This window comes from Hakea prostrata, chromosome 4, assembly GCF_041222555.1.
Source record: "Hakea prostrata isolate BN-2017 chromosome 4, UWA_Hpros_2, whole genome shotgun sequence".
In the NCBI taxonomy this organism is placed as follows: domain Eukaryota; kingdom Viridiplantae; phylum Streptophyta; class Magnoliopsida; order Proteales; family Proteaceae; genus Hakea; species Hakea prostrata.
Window position 1 is genome coordinate 51,205,102 of NC_142603.1, and position 19,127 is coordinate 51,224,228.

Below are 19,127 nucleotides of genomic sequence, written 5' to 3' on the forward strand. Positions count from 1 at the left end.
CTTAAATAACTTAACCTATAGGACTTCAAATAACAAAATAGAAGTAGATAAGGACTCTCCAGAATATCTAAAACTAGCCAAACACTAATAGGGAATCGAGCTAGGGGTGGATAATGACCAACATCAGCTCTCTTCCTCTTGAAATCATTCATCTCTGATGATTTGGTGAATGCCATATATCTTTCTTACAAATTGTTGGAAGAGTTGGAGTAATCTTGAATCCTTGATTTGTGTCTGAAGGACACAACAAGAGCTTTATTTATACATAAAACATACCAAATACAAAACAAACCAAATCTTCCTAGTGTGGGAGTCTTACAAGAAAGATAAAGTCCTAGTAAATCTATTCCCAATATTTTTGAAAGACCGAATGTCCTCTGCTTATTTTTAAGGTTTGGAATTTTGGAATCTTTTATTTTTTATTTTTTATAACTTTTTTTTAAACCTTCATTTCGGTGGGTTTTTGGGGTCATTTTGCCCTAGTTTTTGGAGTCCAACCTAATTTGAGGCCAATAAACAATTTGGGAGTGTTATTTTTTCCTAAAACCTAACCCAAAGTGATGTTCTTGATCGGCACATGTCCGACTGTATGCGGGCGAAAGTGGAAGTCTGAAACATGAATTTTAACCAATGTAAATATGGATACGATGCTAGAGAATAGTAAGATCTTCATTCAAATGCAACAAAATGACAACAACTAAAATTCAATATACTAGTCAAATACAAGTGTAGAAGTCAATAGTCAACACAATTAAAATAGTATAAGTGTATAACATAATAGTATATGAATGGATTACAAATTTACATTACACATCACACGTCACACCTATGAATAACCTTATAATAGCTGTTGTGCCATGGTGGCTTCATCGTCTCAACCCTGTAGGCTTGAACGGTGGACATACTTATCCCATGTAGTGCTCCATAAAGCTGGACACTGCCCATTTGTAGGTAGCATCATCCTCATGAAATAACTAACCCATCTTAAAGAAAGTGTCATAAGGGTAAGGACTGCCAACTTTTCCATTTCGACCTATTTCATTTCGGTGTGTACTGAAACACTGAAATCTCTGCAAAATTTAAAACATTGCTTATTTTAAGGTAAAACTAGCAAAATGAATTGCCAAATATCATATTTTTGTTTTGGCATGTTTCTAAAAAATAGTGATGATGTGAAATGATGCCTGTTGTCATCATTTTATGCAAAGAACTTCCAAGTGGACCCTCCACTTGAAGTAGAATTTCAGAATTGTTTTGAGCAAGTCAGTGCCATCTTTTTATACCATTGGATTGTACCTGGATAAGGTTTCTGATGACATTTGTATGTGAAAATCTGATCATCTGTTTCCGCAGGTACAACTATTTGAATGACTTGACTTCACTGGATCCAGAACTATACCGTCACCTCATTTTCTTAAAGGTAATTTACTCAGATTGTTCTGTCTATTTCATATTCTTTTAGATCTTAAGCCAGTATACAATAATTTTTCCTGTGATTTTATTTTGTTAATATTATACTTACCAATATACTTGGCCTTACTCTCTGCTTCAGAGGCTGTATCCAAGTTTTGAACATGTTACCAACAGATTGTAGTAGTGCTAGTTTACTGTTCTGCCTAGGCTTGTCCACTTTATATTGATTGCTTGTTATGGAATTTTCTTATTCATCGTAGTTAGTCAGTTTGGGTTAAATGTGTTGAGGGAAAGCTTGTTGTGCATAAATTATCAAAGGTGACTCTAGGATGATAGAATCGTAGCAACATGATTTAGTTTTCTTACCCAAAATTCATTTGCCATCCACAATCAGTATTCCAGATCTGTACTTATCTTTTTTGTCCAGACCAGTTCTTTGACCATTCAGGCCAAAAGATCAATGGTTCAAATGAGTACATAAGCGAGGTGATTTATCCGACTGCTGGACACCATGACCACTAGAGGATCGACAACTCCCCCTGACCCACGACTATGGCCTCTTCCGTGAGTAGAAGTAAAGGCATAACTCTCTCCATTGGAACTATTCCTAGGAGAATTACTTTCAGGTAAAGCAATTACTGAAGTCTAAAGTATGCATCATTGAGGATGGGGACATGCTCACCAGCCAAGAGTGCCCTTTGACGGCCTTTAATTCAAGATTCAAACCAGCAAGAAACTTAAAGACAAAAAAATTCATTCCTGTGAGCCTTAAGCTTCTCTATATCAATTGTGAGGGGTTGAAAAACATTCAACTCTTCCATCATGCCTTTAAAAGAATTGTAATAATCCCACAGAGTTTTGTCAACTTGCTGAAACTGAAATAAATTTTCATAGATATTATTGATACGAGTCATGTTTTTGGCTTGGGAATATGTTTCCTGCAAATCATCCCATATTCCCTTGGCAGTTTTATGGAACATGACATTAGTAGCTATGTCAGGCTCTATTCTATTCGACATCCAGATTTTAATGATAGCATCATCTTGGGCCCAACTAGCATAGGTTTTATCAGTTTTGGTAGGGGGTTAGACTCAATGTATTTGAGCTTACCTTTAGCAAGAATGTAGACAAAGTTACAAACAACGTGGGACCATAGTAAGTAACTAGAACCACCTCTTAGCTTGATTGTAATCTGAACATTCACATGAGCTCTTGGAGGTCCCTTGGACTTAGCAATACTCATGGTGGAGTCATTGGTGATAGAAGGCATGAAAAACTGAAGTAGGAATTACACAAACTGTAGAATAGAAGCATGAAACAGCAGCCTAGAACTTGGAGAGAGATTTAAAAAAAGAAAATTCTGCAGAATGCAGAAACGAAAGGGGTAATAAAAATTCTACTAAGTGCAAAAACAAAAAGGGGTAATGAAGGGGTTAGATAAATCTGAATTTGATCCAAGTTCTGGGATCTTCAGAATATGTTATAGGTAGATCAGTTTACATAAAGACCTGATCTAACAACACATTACTTTCAGCAATAGGTAGCTGCGCACCAAGGAAACAAACATAGAAATATGTCTCAGAAGAGCTCGATTAGGTGAGATCTGATTTGATTAAGTGTCCTCACAGCATCAATAGCCGCAACATCATTTCCTGAAAGAATTATGTCATCGACATACAATGCCATTATAACTATATTGCCATCTTGCCGTTGGACAAAAATAGAATGGTCTGGATAACACTGGACAAAACTGAAGGACTCCACATTATTGCTGAATTTCTCAAACCAAGCTCACGAAGATTGTTTGAGACCCTAAATTGCTTTATGTAACTTACAAACCCGAGTATGATCCTCCCCCTTAACAACATGCCCTAGAGGTTGGTCCATATAAACCTCCTCTTGGAGATAACCATACAAAAAAGCATTCTTAATATCAAGTTGAAAAAGAGGCCAGTCATGATTTATGGCTGAAGGAATCAAAACTCTAACGGTATTGAGTCTACCCACGGGAGAAAAAGCCTCAAAATAGTCGACACCATATTTTTGTGTATAGCCCTTGGCTACCAGACAAGCTTTGAGCCTTTCAACTCTACCATCAGAGTGATACTTGAAAGTGTGCACCCACCAACAACGTACCATATCCTTCCTGGGGGTAAATCCACCAAGGACCACATATAGTGAGATTGTAGAGCATCCATTTCCATATCCATGGCAGCCTTCCAACCAAGAATTTTAAGGGCCTCACAATAGTGGTCAGAATATGAGTGACAGATAGGGAAACGACAAGATGACGGAAGGAGGGAGGTAAATGGATACAGTCTACAGACACATAATTACAAATAGGGTAAACAACATTGGAACGTAAAGCACAAGTACGTGTACCTTTTCGAAGGGCAATAATTAAGTCATCTGGAGGCAATGCGGGTCTCCACTGGAAGAATCGGAGGTGGAGAGGATGAAGATGGAACCTTATTGGGACCAGCATTAACATCCATTGGAAGAGAAACGCCAGTATCATTATGTGGGGCTGTACTATCCACAATACGCTCCGCCAACTTACATTTTCGTTGATAGACCTATAGAGGAGCACTCTCTGTTGATAGAACTAAAGAAGGAATGGGAGGAGTATCATTCAGAACAAATTTTTCATCAAAGATGGACTTGAATAATAGGGGGTATCCTCAAAAAACGTCACATCATCACTCACAAACTGTTTACGATGAATGGGATCATAGCGTTGAAAAAGTACCCAAGAAAAATGCACTTTGTAGACTAGGGAGAAAGCTTATCAACAATATGTATATTATGAACAAAACATGCACAACCGAATACTTGAGGTGGTACTAAAAATGGATTTCCATTGGGAAAAACAATCGAAAAAGGTGAATTGTTGGAAAACAAGGCCGAGGGCATTGAATAGATTAAATGACATGCAATCAACACACTATCACACCAGTAACTCTTGGGCACATTCATATTAAGTAAGAAGGTTCGTGCAACCTCCAAGAGGTGATGATTCTTGCGTTCAGCCACTCCATTCTGTTGAGGAGTGAAGGAGCAACTGTTTGATGAATCATACCTAGAGAGTCACAAAAACTAGATATATCGTTTTGCACATACTCCAAAGCATCATTAGATCGTAACTACAAGGAAGGACAGCACAAACTAATAAGAGAATCTGTCTAAAAAAAAGGAAAGAGACCGAAAATAGAAAGTAAACTGAAAAGAAAACTTCAGAACTTCAAAGTTGCACACCAAGCAACCACCCTTGCAACTAAGCAATCCTCAAAACCTGACTTATGCACCAAGAACTGCACAAATCTCAACACTCCCCCTCAAGCTGGAGCATACAAATCACCCCATGCCCAGCTTGAAACAGATACACCGACAATCAACCGCAGATCCTGCCCAATCTAAATCAGAAAAGGCAACTAAATCCATGCCATGATTTGGTCGATATATAAGTCCTTTAACAGCAGCGTTCTTGAGATACCAAAGCACTCTCATTGCAAAGTTCCTGGGATGCTTGTTTGATTATTGCTTTGACTTCTACCCCTTATTTATGTCCTTTCTCCTTTCTTGAGCTCTTCTTGGCCTATAAGATAGTTCTCTTTTTTTCTTTTATAATGCTTCAAGCACTTTCAGATCCATGTTGTAGAAGCCATTTTATAGGATAAGGTTATGGTGGTGGTGGTTTTATCTGTAATTGCAGGTAAGCTTGTGTGTAGGCTGCAAATCTCACATTTGGGTGGAGAAGAATCTTCATAGATGCATTTTCAAATTTTGTTACCTGATTGTTGATACCCAAGATGCCAAGGAACATCTACATTTTTTGAATATCTTTCTCTTTACCCAACTAGACTGGGCTGTATAGTTGGACCTTTCCACCTTCTCTTTCCCTGTATATCCCCAACCCTCTCCCCAGGACACCTGACCCCTTTCATTTCTCCTCTTTCTCTTTACCCAACTAGACCAGGCTGTATAGTTGGACCTTCCCACCTTCTCTTTCCCTATGTATCCCCAACCCTCTCCTCAAGAGGCCTGACCCCTTTCTTTTCTCCCCAGGAAAAAAAAAATAATAATAAAAAGAAAAAGAGAAGAGATGAGCAGCAGGTCCTTCAAAAGATATCAATAGATGGCAATACCACAGCTGTAGAGGTAGCAGGAAATGACAGCAGCCAATCAGAAATCTTCTATCAACTCATCAGAGGTTGACAACCTGAAAACTCTCCTGATCCTTTTCGGATTTTGTTGTTAGTAGCTGCACCCACAAAAGAAAGAAAACTCCTTCGGTGGAGTTCTGTTAGGTTTGGGTCATAGCAGGATCAGGGTTTGAATCGATTAGAGAATTAGATATAATATATAGCTAACAAGTACTTCAACCATTTAGCAGATGTGGTTGATAGCAGCAGTGCTGACAATCAATTCCAGCTATCAATCAAGAGCTATTCCAGAAATTTAACTGCTATATGGTTTAATCAATTTTAGGAGTGGCAAATTCTGCCACACAGGGGGGGGTTGTGGAGCTGAAAACAGCTAGTGGCAGAATTTTTCTCTTTTTTACGTTAACAGATTTTCTGGTTTTTCTTTCTCTTTATTCTTATGGATATCATGTTACAAAAGTTACAAAACCTCAAATTACCAATCAGAGTTGAATTGAAAGAGAATGAAATGGTGGAAAGGGGACTAGTCTAGAGCTCTAAGATCATACTCAGAAGTCCCCCCCAATGTTTAGAGAGCTTAGATTAATGCTCAAAATCAAAACCAACCCCCCAGACCCCCCCCTTTTTTTTTTTTTTTTTTTTTTTTCTTTTTTGTTATTTATATTCAATAGATTACATCCGGGATTAACTTCAAGTTCTAAATAGCTTTAGGACTAAATCAGAAACTAATCTAAAGACTGATTGATGTAAACTAAGACTCCAAAACCCCAACAGACTCAAATATCAATAGAGGAAAATTTTCTTACAAGTACAGTACCACTCGGTGCAAATATTTAATAAGGTTAAGCTTCATTGAGCTGTAGTTTCACTGTTTTGTTGATGGATCAGGATATATGCTTTCCTGTTAAGTATGTAACATTCTGATTTAAGCTTCTGTATTCATTTTTTGAAAGAAGAGAAAAAGAAAGATTTTTTGTATTTACAACAAAAGGGATAAAATATCTGATTCCAACTAAATGAGGTCGGCTACATGGATCTATGCTCTCAGATCCACTTTCATATACTTCGTTATTTTCACTTATGATTTTTTTGGGTGTAATATTTACACTTATGATTGTTAAATTGAATTTGAAGAGTTGGATATGTTGTTTGGTGGTACCCATTTATTTCCATGTGAAACTTTCTAGTGTCATGGTGGGAATTTTTATGATAGCAATCCTTTCTAAGGTTACTGATTATAAAGAAAAACTATATCATTCTTATGTTGACTAGATTATTAGTTGAAATACCTATCTGTCATGATCTTTCCTTTGTCAGTTCGTTTGATCCTTATTAATTTTTAAAATCACGTTCTTCTACTGCAATATAGCGTTATGAAGGTGACATTTCAGAACTAGAACTGTACTTTGTCATTGTAAACAATGAGTATGGAGAGCAAACCGAAGAGGAGCTGCTTCCTGGAGGAAAGGATATACGTGTTACAAATGAGAATGTAATTACTTTTATTCATCTTATTGCCAACCATCGATTGAATTTTCAGGTAAATTATCATCATCTTCAAGACTGAAACTCATTTAAATTTATTTTGGACCACATCTTTACCCCAGTATTAAATGGAATCTCTTCTGTTCGTAGATTCGTCAGCAAAGTTCACATTTCTTGAGGGGGTTTCAGCAGCTTATAGAGAAAAATTGGATAGAAATGTTCAGTGAGCATGAAATACAGGTAATGTGGTTCATTGCTGAAGGCCAGGTTAAAGGCCAGTAATGTGATAACCTGTAAATATAGTTATCTTTGTCTATAGTACCTTCCATGCTCATCGTGCTGGATAAATTGGTTTAGCTGTGACATTTTGGCATTTTACCACATGGGATTTTCTTGCATTTTCATAGTCACTTCAATCATGACTCGAGCCGGTATGCGTGATATGTTTATCCTGGGCTTGTAGTTGAACTTCTGTTAGCAGCCAACTTGGACGAGAGTAATTAGTATTGATTGGGCACTCTAAGCACATCGCATCATGGCTGACTTATTCTTATGAACTTGATTTAAATTGCAAGTCAAGATTATAAGCATGGCTGGAACACTTATTAAATACTGTGAAATTTGTACATGTTAGTATATGTAACACCTATGTGTCCTGAGTTCAGAATTTCTAAACCTAGCAGACTCTTATAAAGTTGCCACTAACTGTACCATTCATTGTGCTTGAGTTCTTATGTATTCTCTCCTTAACTTGCTGTAGCCTCTTATCCCCAGCTGATAAATAACTGATACTTCCCTCCAGCGCCCCCCCGCCCCCACTTTAAATAATTATGGTTGTTCCTCTAAATGTCAGCATACCTTTATTTACTTGACGTTTAAGTGTTTTCGCAGCTGCTGATATCAGGTTCACTTGAGGGCTTGGATGTTGATGACCTACGTCGCAATAGTAATTATGCAGGTGGCTATCATAATGTAAGTTGTTTATTTACGGTATGCCATTCTCAATTTGTTTAAATGTCATGGTACCCAGGCGGCTCCTCACTGATGCTACCTTGATTTTTCCCTCCAACGATTAGGATTGCCTAGGCACTGTGACAACTGTGCTTAAGAGTCTCTGGATACAGAATTGCATGCTATTTCCTGGAAAAACTGAGTGTTCATGGTTCTTTGTAGTTGTTGGAATGCCAAATCTGGGGAAGTTTTGGGAGATTTCAGATTGTTTTTCATGAAATTTTTAATCCATTTTTTCTTAATACATTTTCTTTTTGGTTATTCTAGAAAAACATAAAAACACTACTGCAATGTTTTGTTTCATAAATGATGTTCATAGTCGTTTTATTTCTTTAGCTTTAAATGCCTGAGGAATGGATTTTGCTCGTGTTAAGGTAAAGGCAAAACTATTTTACTCCTTTGTATGCATTTTTGTCACATAAAATTGTGTGTGGAATAATTTGGGGAATCGAGTTTATGTCAACATGGTTTATAATAAAGGTAGAGAGTACAAGTTATGGAAATACCTATAGGGCAACATAGAATAAATTCCTGTGAACAGTCTGTATTGCTGATCCCATATTACACTACCCCCCCCCCCCCCCCAAAAAAAATAAATAAATAAAATTCTTCAGGTTGGTGCTTATCAATCATGCCCAACCTGCTAACATTAGAAACGAAACCTTTAGTGCTTAAATGAGTGAATTTTTAGTGAAGGCGTCTGCTGGTTGACAATCGGATGGAACAATGAAAATGGAGATAAGGCCTTGTTCAATCATCTTTTTGATAAACTAACGATCAATCTCCTCATGCTTCGTTCTATCATGGTGAAGATGATGAGCTATGGTGGTTTAATTGACAGTCAAAAGCATGAATCCACGTATACCATCTGACAGCTGTAAATTCAAGCTCTGCAGTTACCTAGCTATTACAGTTTGTTTTTTTGCTTCTCTATGTAACTCGATTACCACTGAAGTAGCTACAATACCCTGAGATTCAATCGTTTGGATAACCAATCCAATCAGCATCTGCCTGGTACTCTTCCCAAAGGTGATCATGAATTCATGAGGAGAAATCAGAATTCCTTACCCTGGAGCTGCCGTAAAGTACCTCAAGATTCTATCTCACACCAAGAAGTGAGGATAGAGATCTTGCATGTACTAGCTAGCCAGGCTAATAGTAAAGGCAATATCAGGTCTTGTATGGGATAGGTTAACTAATCTCCACTGGTTCAGATGAGAGTTGGTTCTGTTGGAATCTTAGCAAGTGTACACGAACACCCTGATAAGCCTCTAGTATCTCAGGTGTAACCCGTAGTAGGAGAAGGGGCCACAGGGGATCATTCCAGCTGAGCATGGAGGGGCGATTGCAGCTAAAAGAAATAGGGATAGGTGGCAAGATGAGATTGGGGAGCAGCCACACCAATACTCTTAAGGAGGAGGTCTGAGATTGTACAGGAAATGTTGACCAAATGGAAGGATAGGAGTTGAGGGAGAGGCAAATCATTAGGAGAGTCACTGTTTACTGGGGGGGGGGGAGGAGGAGAAGTGGGAGGAAGAATAGAGTAGAACCATCAATGATTGGTGAACCCGCAGATCCATTTGCAGCCCCTTTGGAAATATTACCCTAATGGTACTTCTTTCCCGTATTTCAAATATTTTGTACAGTACGAATAAATTATTGGGTATTCTTTTAATGGTTTCAGTACCTGCAGGGTTATTGACAGTACCTTTTTTAGAGAATGTTAATAAATTCCAAAACCCATTTCATCTTCTAGTAGGGAGGCCACTTAGGACATCTTCAAGGACAACTTCTAGGTCAGCGAGTGTCTATGCTTCTTCAAGTACCGGTTCTTTGCGTAGTCCGTTCTACATTAGCCACTTACGGAGGTTTAAACCCTTAAAAGTGTCCGTGATTTTTTTCTCAAATTTGCATTGCCGTGTCTTCCCTCTTCGGTGCCTGATCTACGACCACCCTCCGTTTGCGCCTTCGGAAGTGTTAGAAGCCGCTCCTTACTGAACTCTTGATTGAGACAAAAACGTCTGTTCAGAAGTCTTGGTTGTTTTAAAGCCGAAAGCAGATGATAAAGATGTTCAGTAGATTAAGCCGAGCTGAGCTGGAAAACTAGTCAACAGTTAAGCGCAGAAGAATGGTAAGGCGTACTGACGGTTGAAATAAAGATCGGGCTATTCAGGATCGGCTAGGTGATCGACTCCGTTCTTTCCATCCTCTCCCTCTGATGGTGAAAGCGTGATATGTCAGCCAGTCATGGACTGCTGGCTGCCTTTATAATAGGTAGTAGGCATCGGATCAAAGGGGAATCGAACAGAGTATCGCTCTATCACATCGGGTGGATAGGTACGGATTAACAGCTGAATGTGGGGATCACAACAAAGAAATGTAGCCACAACCGTCTTTCTGATCAGTACTGCAGTAGCTCTTTGGTTGGGCATTGGAGCAACATTACCTATTGAGAAATCTCTGACTTTTGGTCTTTTTCAAATTAATTCAACCAAAAAATAAAATACTATGACTAAGCTGAACTTGTACAGGGGGAGTGAAACTCTTAGGCAGAAGGTAGGAGGAAGGGGGTATTCTGGTTTTGGGTCTGCAATCACTGTAATACACACTAGTGAATAATCACTCTTGCTAAGGTTTTCTATACTTTTCCTTGTTCTGTCTGTGGATGAAAGCTGTTCTGAGTGCCTGTAATATTATGTGTGTGGAATTCAGTAAGGGCATTGGGTGCTTAATTAATTGGTATCAGAGCTCATCTGATCCCAGGAAATGGTTAGGAGGAGAATAGAGGGTAGGGTAGATGAGCTTAAAAAGAGTCTATGGTGAGAGAGCTTCAAGGATAGGTGTCTGCCCTCAATTCATTACTGGGTTCATTAGTTCAACACATGTAAAAAAAAAGGAAAAGAGCGCAAGAATTTAGGAATGAGTTGAGATGTACTTGTTGTGTGGGGAGGACATGGAAGTGGAATCACAATCGTCAGAGGTAACAGCAAACAGGGCTCTAGAGAGTCTTAAGCTGTTGGTGACAGATAATCTGCTGAGAGGATTTTTGGAACAGAGCCTTGAGGGTGAAGCACAGGGACAGTGCGAGTTAATTCCCTTGTCTCTTAGAGATGCCTATTTTCTCAGGCAAGGATCCTATGAGCTGGATTGCAAGTGACCATGGTTGCCAAGGCGGCAAGGCGACCAACATGATTGGGGCTCCTGTCTAGGCAATTAGGCGACAAAGCGGCAATAAGGCGACCAAAGCGGTTGGGTCAATTTTTTCAATACAACTACTTTTAAACTACTTTTCAATACAGCTACTTTCTATAATAAGCTAAACAAGTATTCAATAGTCACATTCATCCCCAAAAAAAACATTCAAGAATCATAATTATGAAAAATTATTCAAAAAAAGAACACAAACATAAGTTCATCTCCTCTCCATCCCTCGCATGGTTGTCAAAGCGTCTACCTAGGCATTTATTGGTTCTTGATTCTTGATGTTGAGTATGGCTTATGCTTCACATTCTGTTTGCCTAGGCGAACGCTTTGACAACCATGCGAGGGACGGAGAGGAGATGTTGCATGCAACAACTATCTGCTTTGATGGACCAGCATTAGGTTGGATACAGTTCAGAGAGTTGCAAGAGTCAATCTCTTCATGGACAAGGCTGAAGTAAGAAATGGTTGGAAGATTTAGTTCACCTCAGATGAAAACCCCTTATGAGGTGTTAATCGGACTCAAGGAAGTAGGCAATGTCGTTGACTACATAGAAAAAATCTAGCAATGACGGTCGGAGCTAGGGATGAGGATTGGCTTTGTGGGGCCATCATGGTTGGTGTAATTGAAGATATAAGGGCAGAGGTTTGACTCTTTTAATCCACGAACCAAGCCTAGATGATTGACCTGGCCTAATCAGTTGAAGCTAAAAGCTGGGCCTTGCGGGATCAAAGAAGGCCCATAAGTGCAACAAACCAACCGACTAGCTCAAGGTGGATTCTAGCGCTTCATGAATTTTGGGCCTACCAAATTTAGTGGGCCGAAAACCAACACATGAACCAGGTTGTTTACTGTTGCCAATGTGAGCACTGGGACTTCAAGTTGACCTAACTAGATCGAACAAGCTCCTTCCACTGCAACTTTATTGTTTGCTGGAATAGGGAATGTCCATCACAATTGGCAATGAGAATAGGACCAGTTGGCTGACGCTAGAGGAGATACGGGCCAAAATGGACAAGGTCTTATGTTTCCGATGTGATGCCCCCTCTTGGAAGGCACACCGGTGCCCCTTCAAGTAGCTCAAGGTGTTGCTATTCACGAGAAGAGACAATCCAGACGGCAAAAATAGGGTGAGAACTGGCTGCAGGTGTTGAAGTGTGAGAGGAAGTGGAGCTTTTGCATAGTTTCCCTTGAGTGACGAAACTTAAGAGGGCAAATCAATGGCGCACCCATTGTGATCTTGGTTGATTATGGTTGGACCCATACTTCATTTTGTAGGCGCTCGTATTACCCTTTAGACTAAGGGTGCAAGGGAAGGCTTCCCAAGTGGTTCTGGGCGGGCTGAAGTGTTGGAGGATGAGGGGTCTGCTGCGACATCCTAATCACGATCAGTGGGATTACTTTCTTACAGAACTACTCCCAATTAATGTTAGCAACGTTGATGTCATTTTGGGGTTGAATCATAGTTGTCATGGCGACGAGGCGGTTTTAGCTAGTTGGGGCAATGAGTCGACGAGGCGGTCGAGGCGTTTTAAGTGAACTTTTTACTTTTTAGTGTACATCTCATACACTAATTCACTATAAACCTATCTTATATATAATAAAAAAAAAAACTAATATTAGTCATTTAGCCTACCTCAAGTCATCCAACATACTACAAACCACACATAGTAGGTCCTAAATAAATTCCAAGTATCGTTAACGAGAATCAAGATACGATAAAATGTAACTAAATAATAAACACATAGATGCCTACATGTTTTGTGGTGTACAAATACAGTAATACACATGTAAAGATACATAAGGCTGCTTAAATTATTATTCCAAAAGCAAATTAATCGTATTCCCAACAAGTCATCTCTTTTATTGCCATCTAAGCCATATTAAGGCAACTTTGAAAGTTCTAAAATTGCAATTTCAGACAGAATATTGCCAAAACAAAAAGGATTCCTACTGAAAGCATCGATAGATCATAGAAGTGCAAGCACATAAATCAAATGTAAGGGATAAATAAATAAAAGCAGATAATATCAAAAGAATTGCAGTTTCAAAGGAATCTCATGTACACAATGCATACACCAAGCAGTATATCTTAAGAATGCAAACCAAATCAGGGAGAAAAAAAAAAAAAAAAAAAAAAGAGGAGGAAAAAATGATCCGAATCGACAGAAAAAAAAATCCAGCGACTTACCGTCGCCTGAGATGGTGACCGAAGCCGCTGCAACTACGGTGGCTTTCGGATGAGCCTATGAGGGGGAAAAAAGAAGCAGAAAAGTAAGAGAGTAGAAGCAAAACTACAGAAGTTGATCAATTTTGGACCTTCCAAACTGAAAAAGAGAGTACAACGATGTCACCGGTGATGTTTCGGGCTGTCGCCGGTGATGTCTCTAACTATCGCCAGTGTCACTGGTGGCGTCGTCGATGGTCTGAAACTGGAGTAGCAGAGAGGAAGAAGACTCGAGAGTCAGAACCAGATTAGGGATTTCGTCGCCGGTGTCACTGGTGGCGTCTTCAATGGTCAAGGAGAGGAGTAGCAGAGAGGAAGAAGACTCGAGAGAGAATGAGAGATTAGGGATTTCATCTCGATTTTCCCTTCTTTTTTTTTTTTATTAATTGAATTAATGTTACAAATGATCCCATGTTTCTCAAATACCATTTATGTAACCATTCAACCATTAGATGATTCCCAATTGGAATCTAGTTTCCAATTCAGTTTTGGCCTTTGATTTGGAATAAAAAAATGGTGATTTTTTTAAAAACCACAAAGGCGATCGATAGTGGTATAATGCGTCCGATGTGTCGCCTCGGACGCTACGGAGACGCCTCAGATACTGAGGCAACCGCCTTATGTGTTTCCCCTAGGGCGCTCCTCGACTCACCCTCTCTATTACCGCCATGACGCCTTGACAACTATGAGTTGAATGGCTGTCTACACTTGGGGACATCGGTTGCAATTGGCAGCTTCAAACTAAGCAGTTCGAGCAAAAAGAAAGCCGATCAAATAATGTGAAGACTCTGCATTGCTCCAGCTTGAGATGACCATGAAAGGGGTGTGAAGATGGTGCAGGCTAGAGGCCAAGGGTGCTGGTTGAAACCCACGGACACAGATATTGTAATAGCAGGAGAAGCCAAAGGTGATGAGGTGAAGAAACTGTTGTCTCAGTTCGAGAGTCTATTTGTGGAGCCGACAGACCTACCGCCATGGAGGTCAAACGACAATCACTTGGTGGATGGTAGCAATCCATGGAACATAAGGCCTTACCACTATCCCAATTCTCAGAAGAACAAGGTTTGATAGGTTTGTGGGAGATATGCTGGCTACATGCTGATATGATCTTAGTATAAGTCCTTATTCAAGTCTGGTTTTGCTGGTCCGGAAAAAAGGACGATGGGTGGCAATTTCGATCGATTACCAAGCTCAACAAACTAACCATCCCCAACAAGTTTCCCCCGATGACCTTGTTGATTGAGTTGGACGGAGAAAAGATGTTCAGTAAGTTGGATTTGGAGTCGGGTTACTATCAGATTCAGGTAGCTGAAGAGGGTGTAGAGAAGACTACCTTCTCGCTTGTCGCGATGGGCACTATGAGGACCTTGTAATGTCGTTTTGGGCTTTCACACACACCAGCTACTCTTCAAGCTCTTATCAACAAGGTATTCCTGAATCATTTCATAAAATCTGTGCTGGTGTTTTTGATGATATCTTGTTCAGCAGGTTGATGGAGGATCATTTCTTTTACCTGAAGACTACTTTTACATTGTTGACTTAACATTGCCTAGGGGTGAATTGAAAGAAGTGTCTTTTTGTGGTGACAAGCTGTAGGATTTTGCAGACACACACATTCAGTTCCCTGATTTTCAGCTTGAGAACAAGTTGAAATTGAAGGAGGGGGAGTGTTTTTTTTTTTGGATGAATAAAAAATATATTAAATGAAAGAAAACAAGAGAACAAGGCCTTTAAGTAGAAGGCCAAAAAGGAGAATTAAGACCCCAGGAGACAACAATGAGCCTGTTCATTGGGGTATCATCAACAAGGGGATGGGGGATAGCTACCAGCCTAGAAGAAACATCAAAATAGATGGCATTCCAAATCCTATCTATAGAACGGGATTTGGAAGTCCATCTCTTAAGATTGCGCTCCCACCATAGGTGATGGATCTAGGCACAATAGACTAGCTTACCAATCCGATCGCAAATGGAAGAGCGTGAAAAGTTTCTCAAAATCCAAGACCAATTTCGGAAAAACCCATAGGATCGCCTCGACCGGGGCCAAATGGAAGCTAGGGCTTTTCCCCAGATAGATCTGGAGAAGGGGCAAGAAAAGAAAAGGTGCTTAAGGTTCTCCAAAGGGGCCCCACCAGGGGGCGGGGGGGGGGTTGGCAGCCAGGGGATTGGGGGGAGGGCGGGGTTGGGCCCCAAAGGGCAAAGGAAGGCGGGGAATGGCCTTTGACCAAACCACGGGGCTTAGGGGCGGGCGATATGGCAGCCAATAAGGAAGGATTGGGTTGGGAGGGCGAGGTTAAGGGCTCTCCAAAGGGTAAAGGAATGGCGGGGAATGAAGCCTTTGAACCAAACCACAGGGGGCTTAGGGCTATGGGGTCTGATAAGGTTCTAGGCAGAAGAGGTGGTGAAGGTTTTGGTGGGGGAGGGGAGCCAAACAATGAGATCTCTAGAGGAGTTAGAGATGGGGGGAGGGATTCCCAAACCTATGTGAGAATGGGGAGGGGGGAAGGGACCCCGGATCCATTTGAAATGAAATTAGACAAGGGGGTGGTTTTAGGGATACGGGAACCATAAACAGTATGGGGACCAAAGAGGTTATTGAGAATGCCCATCGGATGCCACGGATCAAGCCAGAAGGAGGTGGTGGAACCAGAGGATATGGAAGTAGAGATAGCGGAGATGGCGCCCGGCTGCAGCAAAAGAATTTTCCTCCAGACCCTAGAGGGATTGGAGGGCATAGGGACAGTCCAGAGGGAATCCGATCGAATATGGAAAGAGTAAAGCCACCTAATCCGGATAGAATCATGCTTTCCAGCAATTTTCCAAATAAGTTTGAGAAGGAGGGGAGTGTTGATAAGCCTCTAGTGTCTCAGGTATACACTTGCAGTAGGAGAAGGGAATCATTCCCAGCTGAGCACGTAGGGGATAATGTCAGCTAAAAGAAACAGGCATAAGTGGGAAGAGGACCCACACCCATGCACATAAGCAAAGCAAGTCTGAGATTGTAAAGGGAATGTTGGAGTCATTGGACCACGTGGAAGGAAAGAATTGGTCTTTGGACAGCCACTTTTTTATTGAGAAGGGAGGTGGGGGGAAGAGGAGGTGGAAGAAGAACGAAGTAGAGTGGCAACTTGGATGTGTAGAGGGGGAGTTAAAAACTCAAGTAGAAGGTAGGAGGAAGGGGGTTGATGTGAGCCAGGGGGGAGGGGCCACGGTTTCAGGGTTAATTGATGAATAGCAGACCCAATGAAGGTTTTTAGAGTCTGCTGCTATAGGGAGTTAGGGTTTACATCTTGTGGCTAGGGTTTATAGGGTTTAGGATCAGCTGGAGTTGAAGAAGAATGATGTCTAGGTTCAGCCGGTATGATTTTCAGGTCTAGGGTTTCTTAAATTAGGTCGAATACAAAATGTTCTGCAGATTTAATTTCAGACCTCAGGATTGGTGTTGAGCATGAATAAGGAATGATTTCTAGGCTTGGGGGGGGGTTGAATTAGGATGCTGCTGTAGTTGAAGGTTACTGGGGTGGGGCTGAAGCTATTTCCATAGAGAATTAGGGTTTGAGGTTTTAGGGCTTGGGAAGATTCTAGAGGAATGCCGCAGTGAAGAAAGAAGGTAGAGAAGGCTGGGGGAAGCTCTAGGGCGGGGATTTTTACTTGCTGTAGCTTGTAGAAGGATTGAAGAACAAGTGCTGCTACTGCTGGAATGCTTCATATTATGCTGTTTAGACTTTAGAGTCACTTTATGGCTGCTACAGTGTTTTCCCTCGTGGAAACCCTACTTAACCCATTCGAATTCTCCTTGTCTATGAATTCTTTGCAATTTTTATTCAATAATCAAATCAAAATTTTCACATTCACTGGCCTTGAATTTATAGCCTAGACAAAAGAACTCCTAGTATAACTCGATACCTACAGTCTTGTTTGAAATAAACCTACTACTTAAAAGACCCCTACTCTAAATAGGATTCCAACTCACATAAGACTCATCAACTACTAACTACAACTGAGTTCAAATAAACAAACTAAAAAGGATTGGTACCTACTGCTAGGACTTCAACTGCAAGAGTCCTCTTCAAACTAAGATCCCCACATGGACTAGGACTCTGTCATATCTCATCAAGGAGTGATCCAGTCAGCAAAGTAAGAATAGATCTGGAGTCCTGGTGAACTTCTGATTCTTGTGAGACTAAGCTAGATGGAGTAGGGCATCTTGAAGATGACCAAAATGCCCTTGCTGGTGCAGCTCCTTAGTGGAGTCATGGGAAGAAGGGCTGCTGGCCTAGGTCTTCTTGCAGCCTCTATTTGGATGGTGGTCCTAGTGGTTCACATCAAGGGTATTTTGGTGGTAAGACACTCCTGTGAATAATAATAAGAAAGTCTTTTCACTCTTTTGCTAAGTTTTTCTATTCTATCCTTGTTCTGTCTGTGGATGAATGCTTTCTGAGTGCCTATGATTGTTGTGTGTATGAGAAATTCAATTGAGGCCATTAGGTGCAATCTTAAAAAATAGGTCGAGTAAACTTCCTTCGAGAGCGAGATACCGTAAGCATGGTCTAATTTATGCTAGAAAATTCTCAACTTTCCCATATCCTGCATCTTGGATATTGGCCCAAGCACAGCTAAAGAACTCACAAGGTGTTGCAAGATATCTCACTTTTTTAGAAGGTGCAACAAAATAGAATTTGAAACCCTTGGCTATCCAACTCAACCAAGATCTTGTATATCTCAATCATATCTTAGACATCTCGATAATGTCATGGTTACCTTGGATATGTCTTGACTAGATGTTAGCAAGATCTCAGTAATAGTTTGGATATCCTAGAGAGATCTCAGCTCAAATCTAGAAGAAAAAAAAAATTCCCACTCACTTTTATGAGGAGGTCAGATCTTGAACCCTAGTCAGAACTCAGAAGAATGACTGATCTTGGTGAGTAAACCATTGGCTATAGTGGGCATCTATTGGGTAGCGTACAGGTGAAATTTTGTGGTCTTAAGACAATTGTCATTGGTTCACCATGTGGTTATTTTTCTTTCAAGAATTTGAAGCTAACAATTTAGCATAGAAAAGTATTGACTGATGTGGCAATTCTACCCATTGGACAGATAAATATCTAGTGGGTCGGCCATTTGTAGAGATTGAAAGTCAAAATCAATCATGTGACCCAGTGTATATTGGATCTTTTCTTTAGCCATCCTACTAGCAAACAACATTGCCATGTCGATTTTGCCATGTCTTCTAGTACTTCAGGGACTTGCTGAAGCCTGCCATACCAACTTGTGTTTCTTCTATTTTTTATTATCACAATGATCAGGTTTCAGCATTATCTTTTCCTACATCAATGCAATAGGAACCTTGTACCTAATTATCTTTTCTTCATTAAAAACAATAAAATAAATAAATATAGATTGCATTAACTTTCTTGTAGGCCAGAACCTTCATTCTGAGTTTCTAGCACGGAGCATTTTCTAATTGAACTTATTTCAGTTTTAACTTAAACTTACTTTTGACAGGAGCATTATGTCATAGAGATGTTCTGGGAGGTTCTCAAGAATTTTTCTTCAGAGAATCAGAAGAAATTTTTGAAGTGAGCATTGACCCTCACTCCCTCTTATTTTCTAAACTGGAGAAT

The 19,127-nt window shown here is 40.2% G+C and overlaps 1 protein-coding gene across 3 annotated transcripts in view; it reads left to right on the forward strand.

Moving 5' to 3' along the window:
- The window catches only part of UPL6 (ubiquitin protein ligase 6), a 66,532-nt gene that overhangs the window by 38,665 nt on the left and 8,740 nt on the right, over nt 1–19,127 (forward strand). For all 3 annotated transcript variants that reach the window (XM_089153452.1, XM_089153453.1, XM_089153454.1), the window contains 5 exons: nt 1,354–1,420; nt 6,946–7,116; nt 7,212–7,301; nt 7,953–8,033; nt 19,009–19,082. In XM_089153452.1, coding sequence (XP_089009578.1) covers nt 1,354–1,420; nt 6,946–7,116; nt 7,212–7,301; nt 7,953–8,033; nt 19,009–19,082 — 483 coding nt within the window. The remainder of the gene's footprint in view (nt 1–1,353; nt 1,421–6,945; nt 7,117–7,211; nt 7,302–7,952; nt 8,034–19,008; nt 19,083–19,127) is intronic.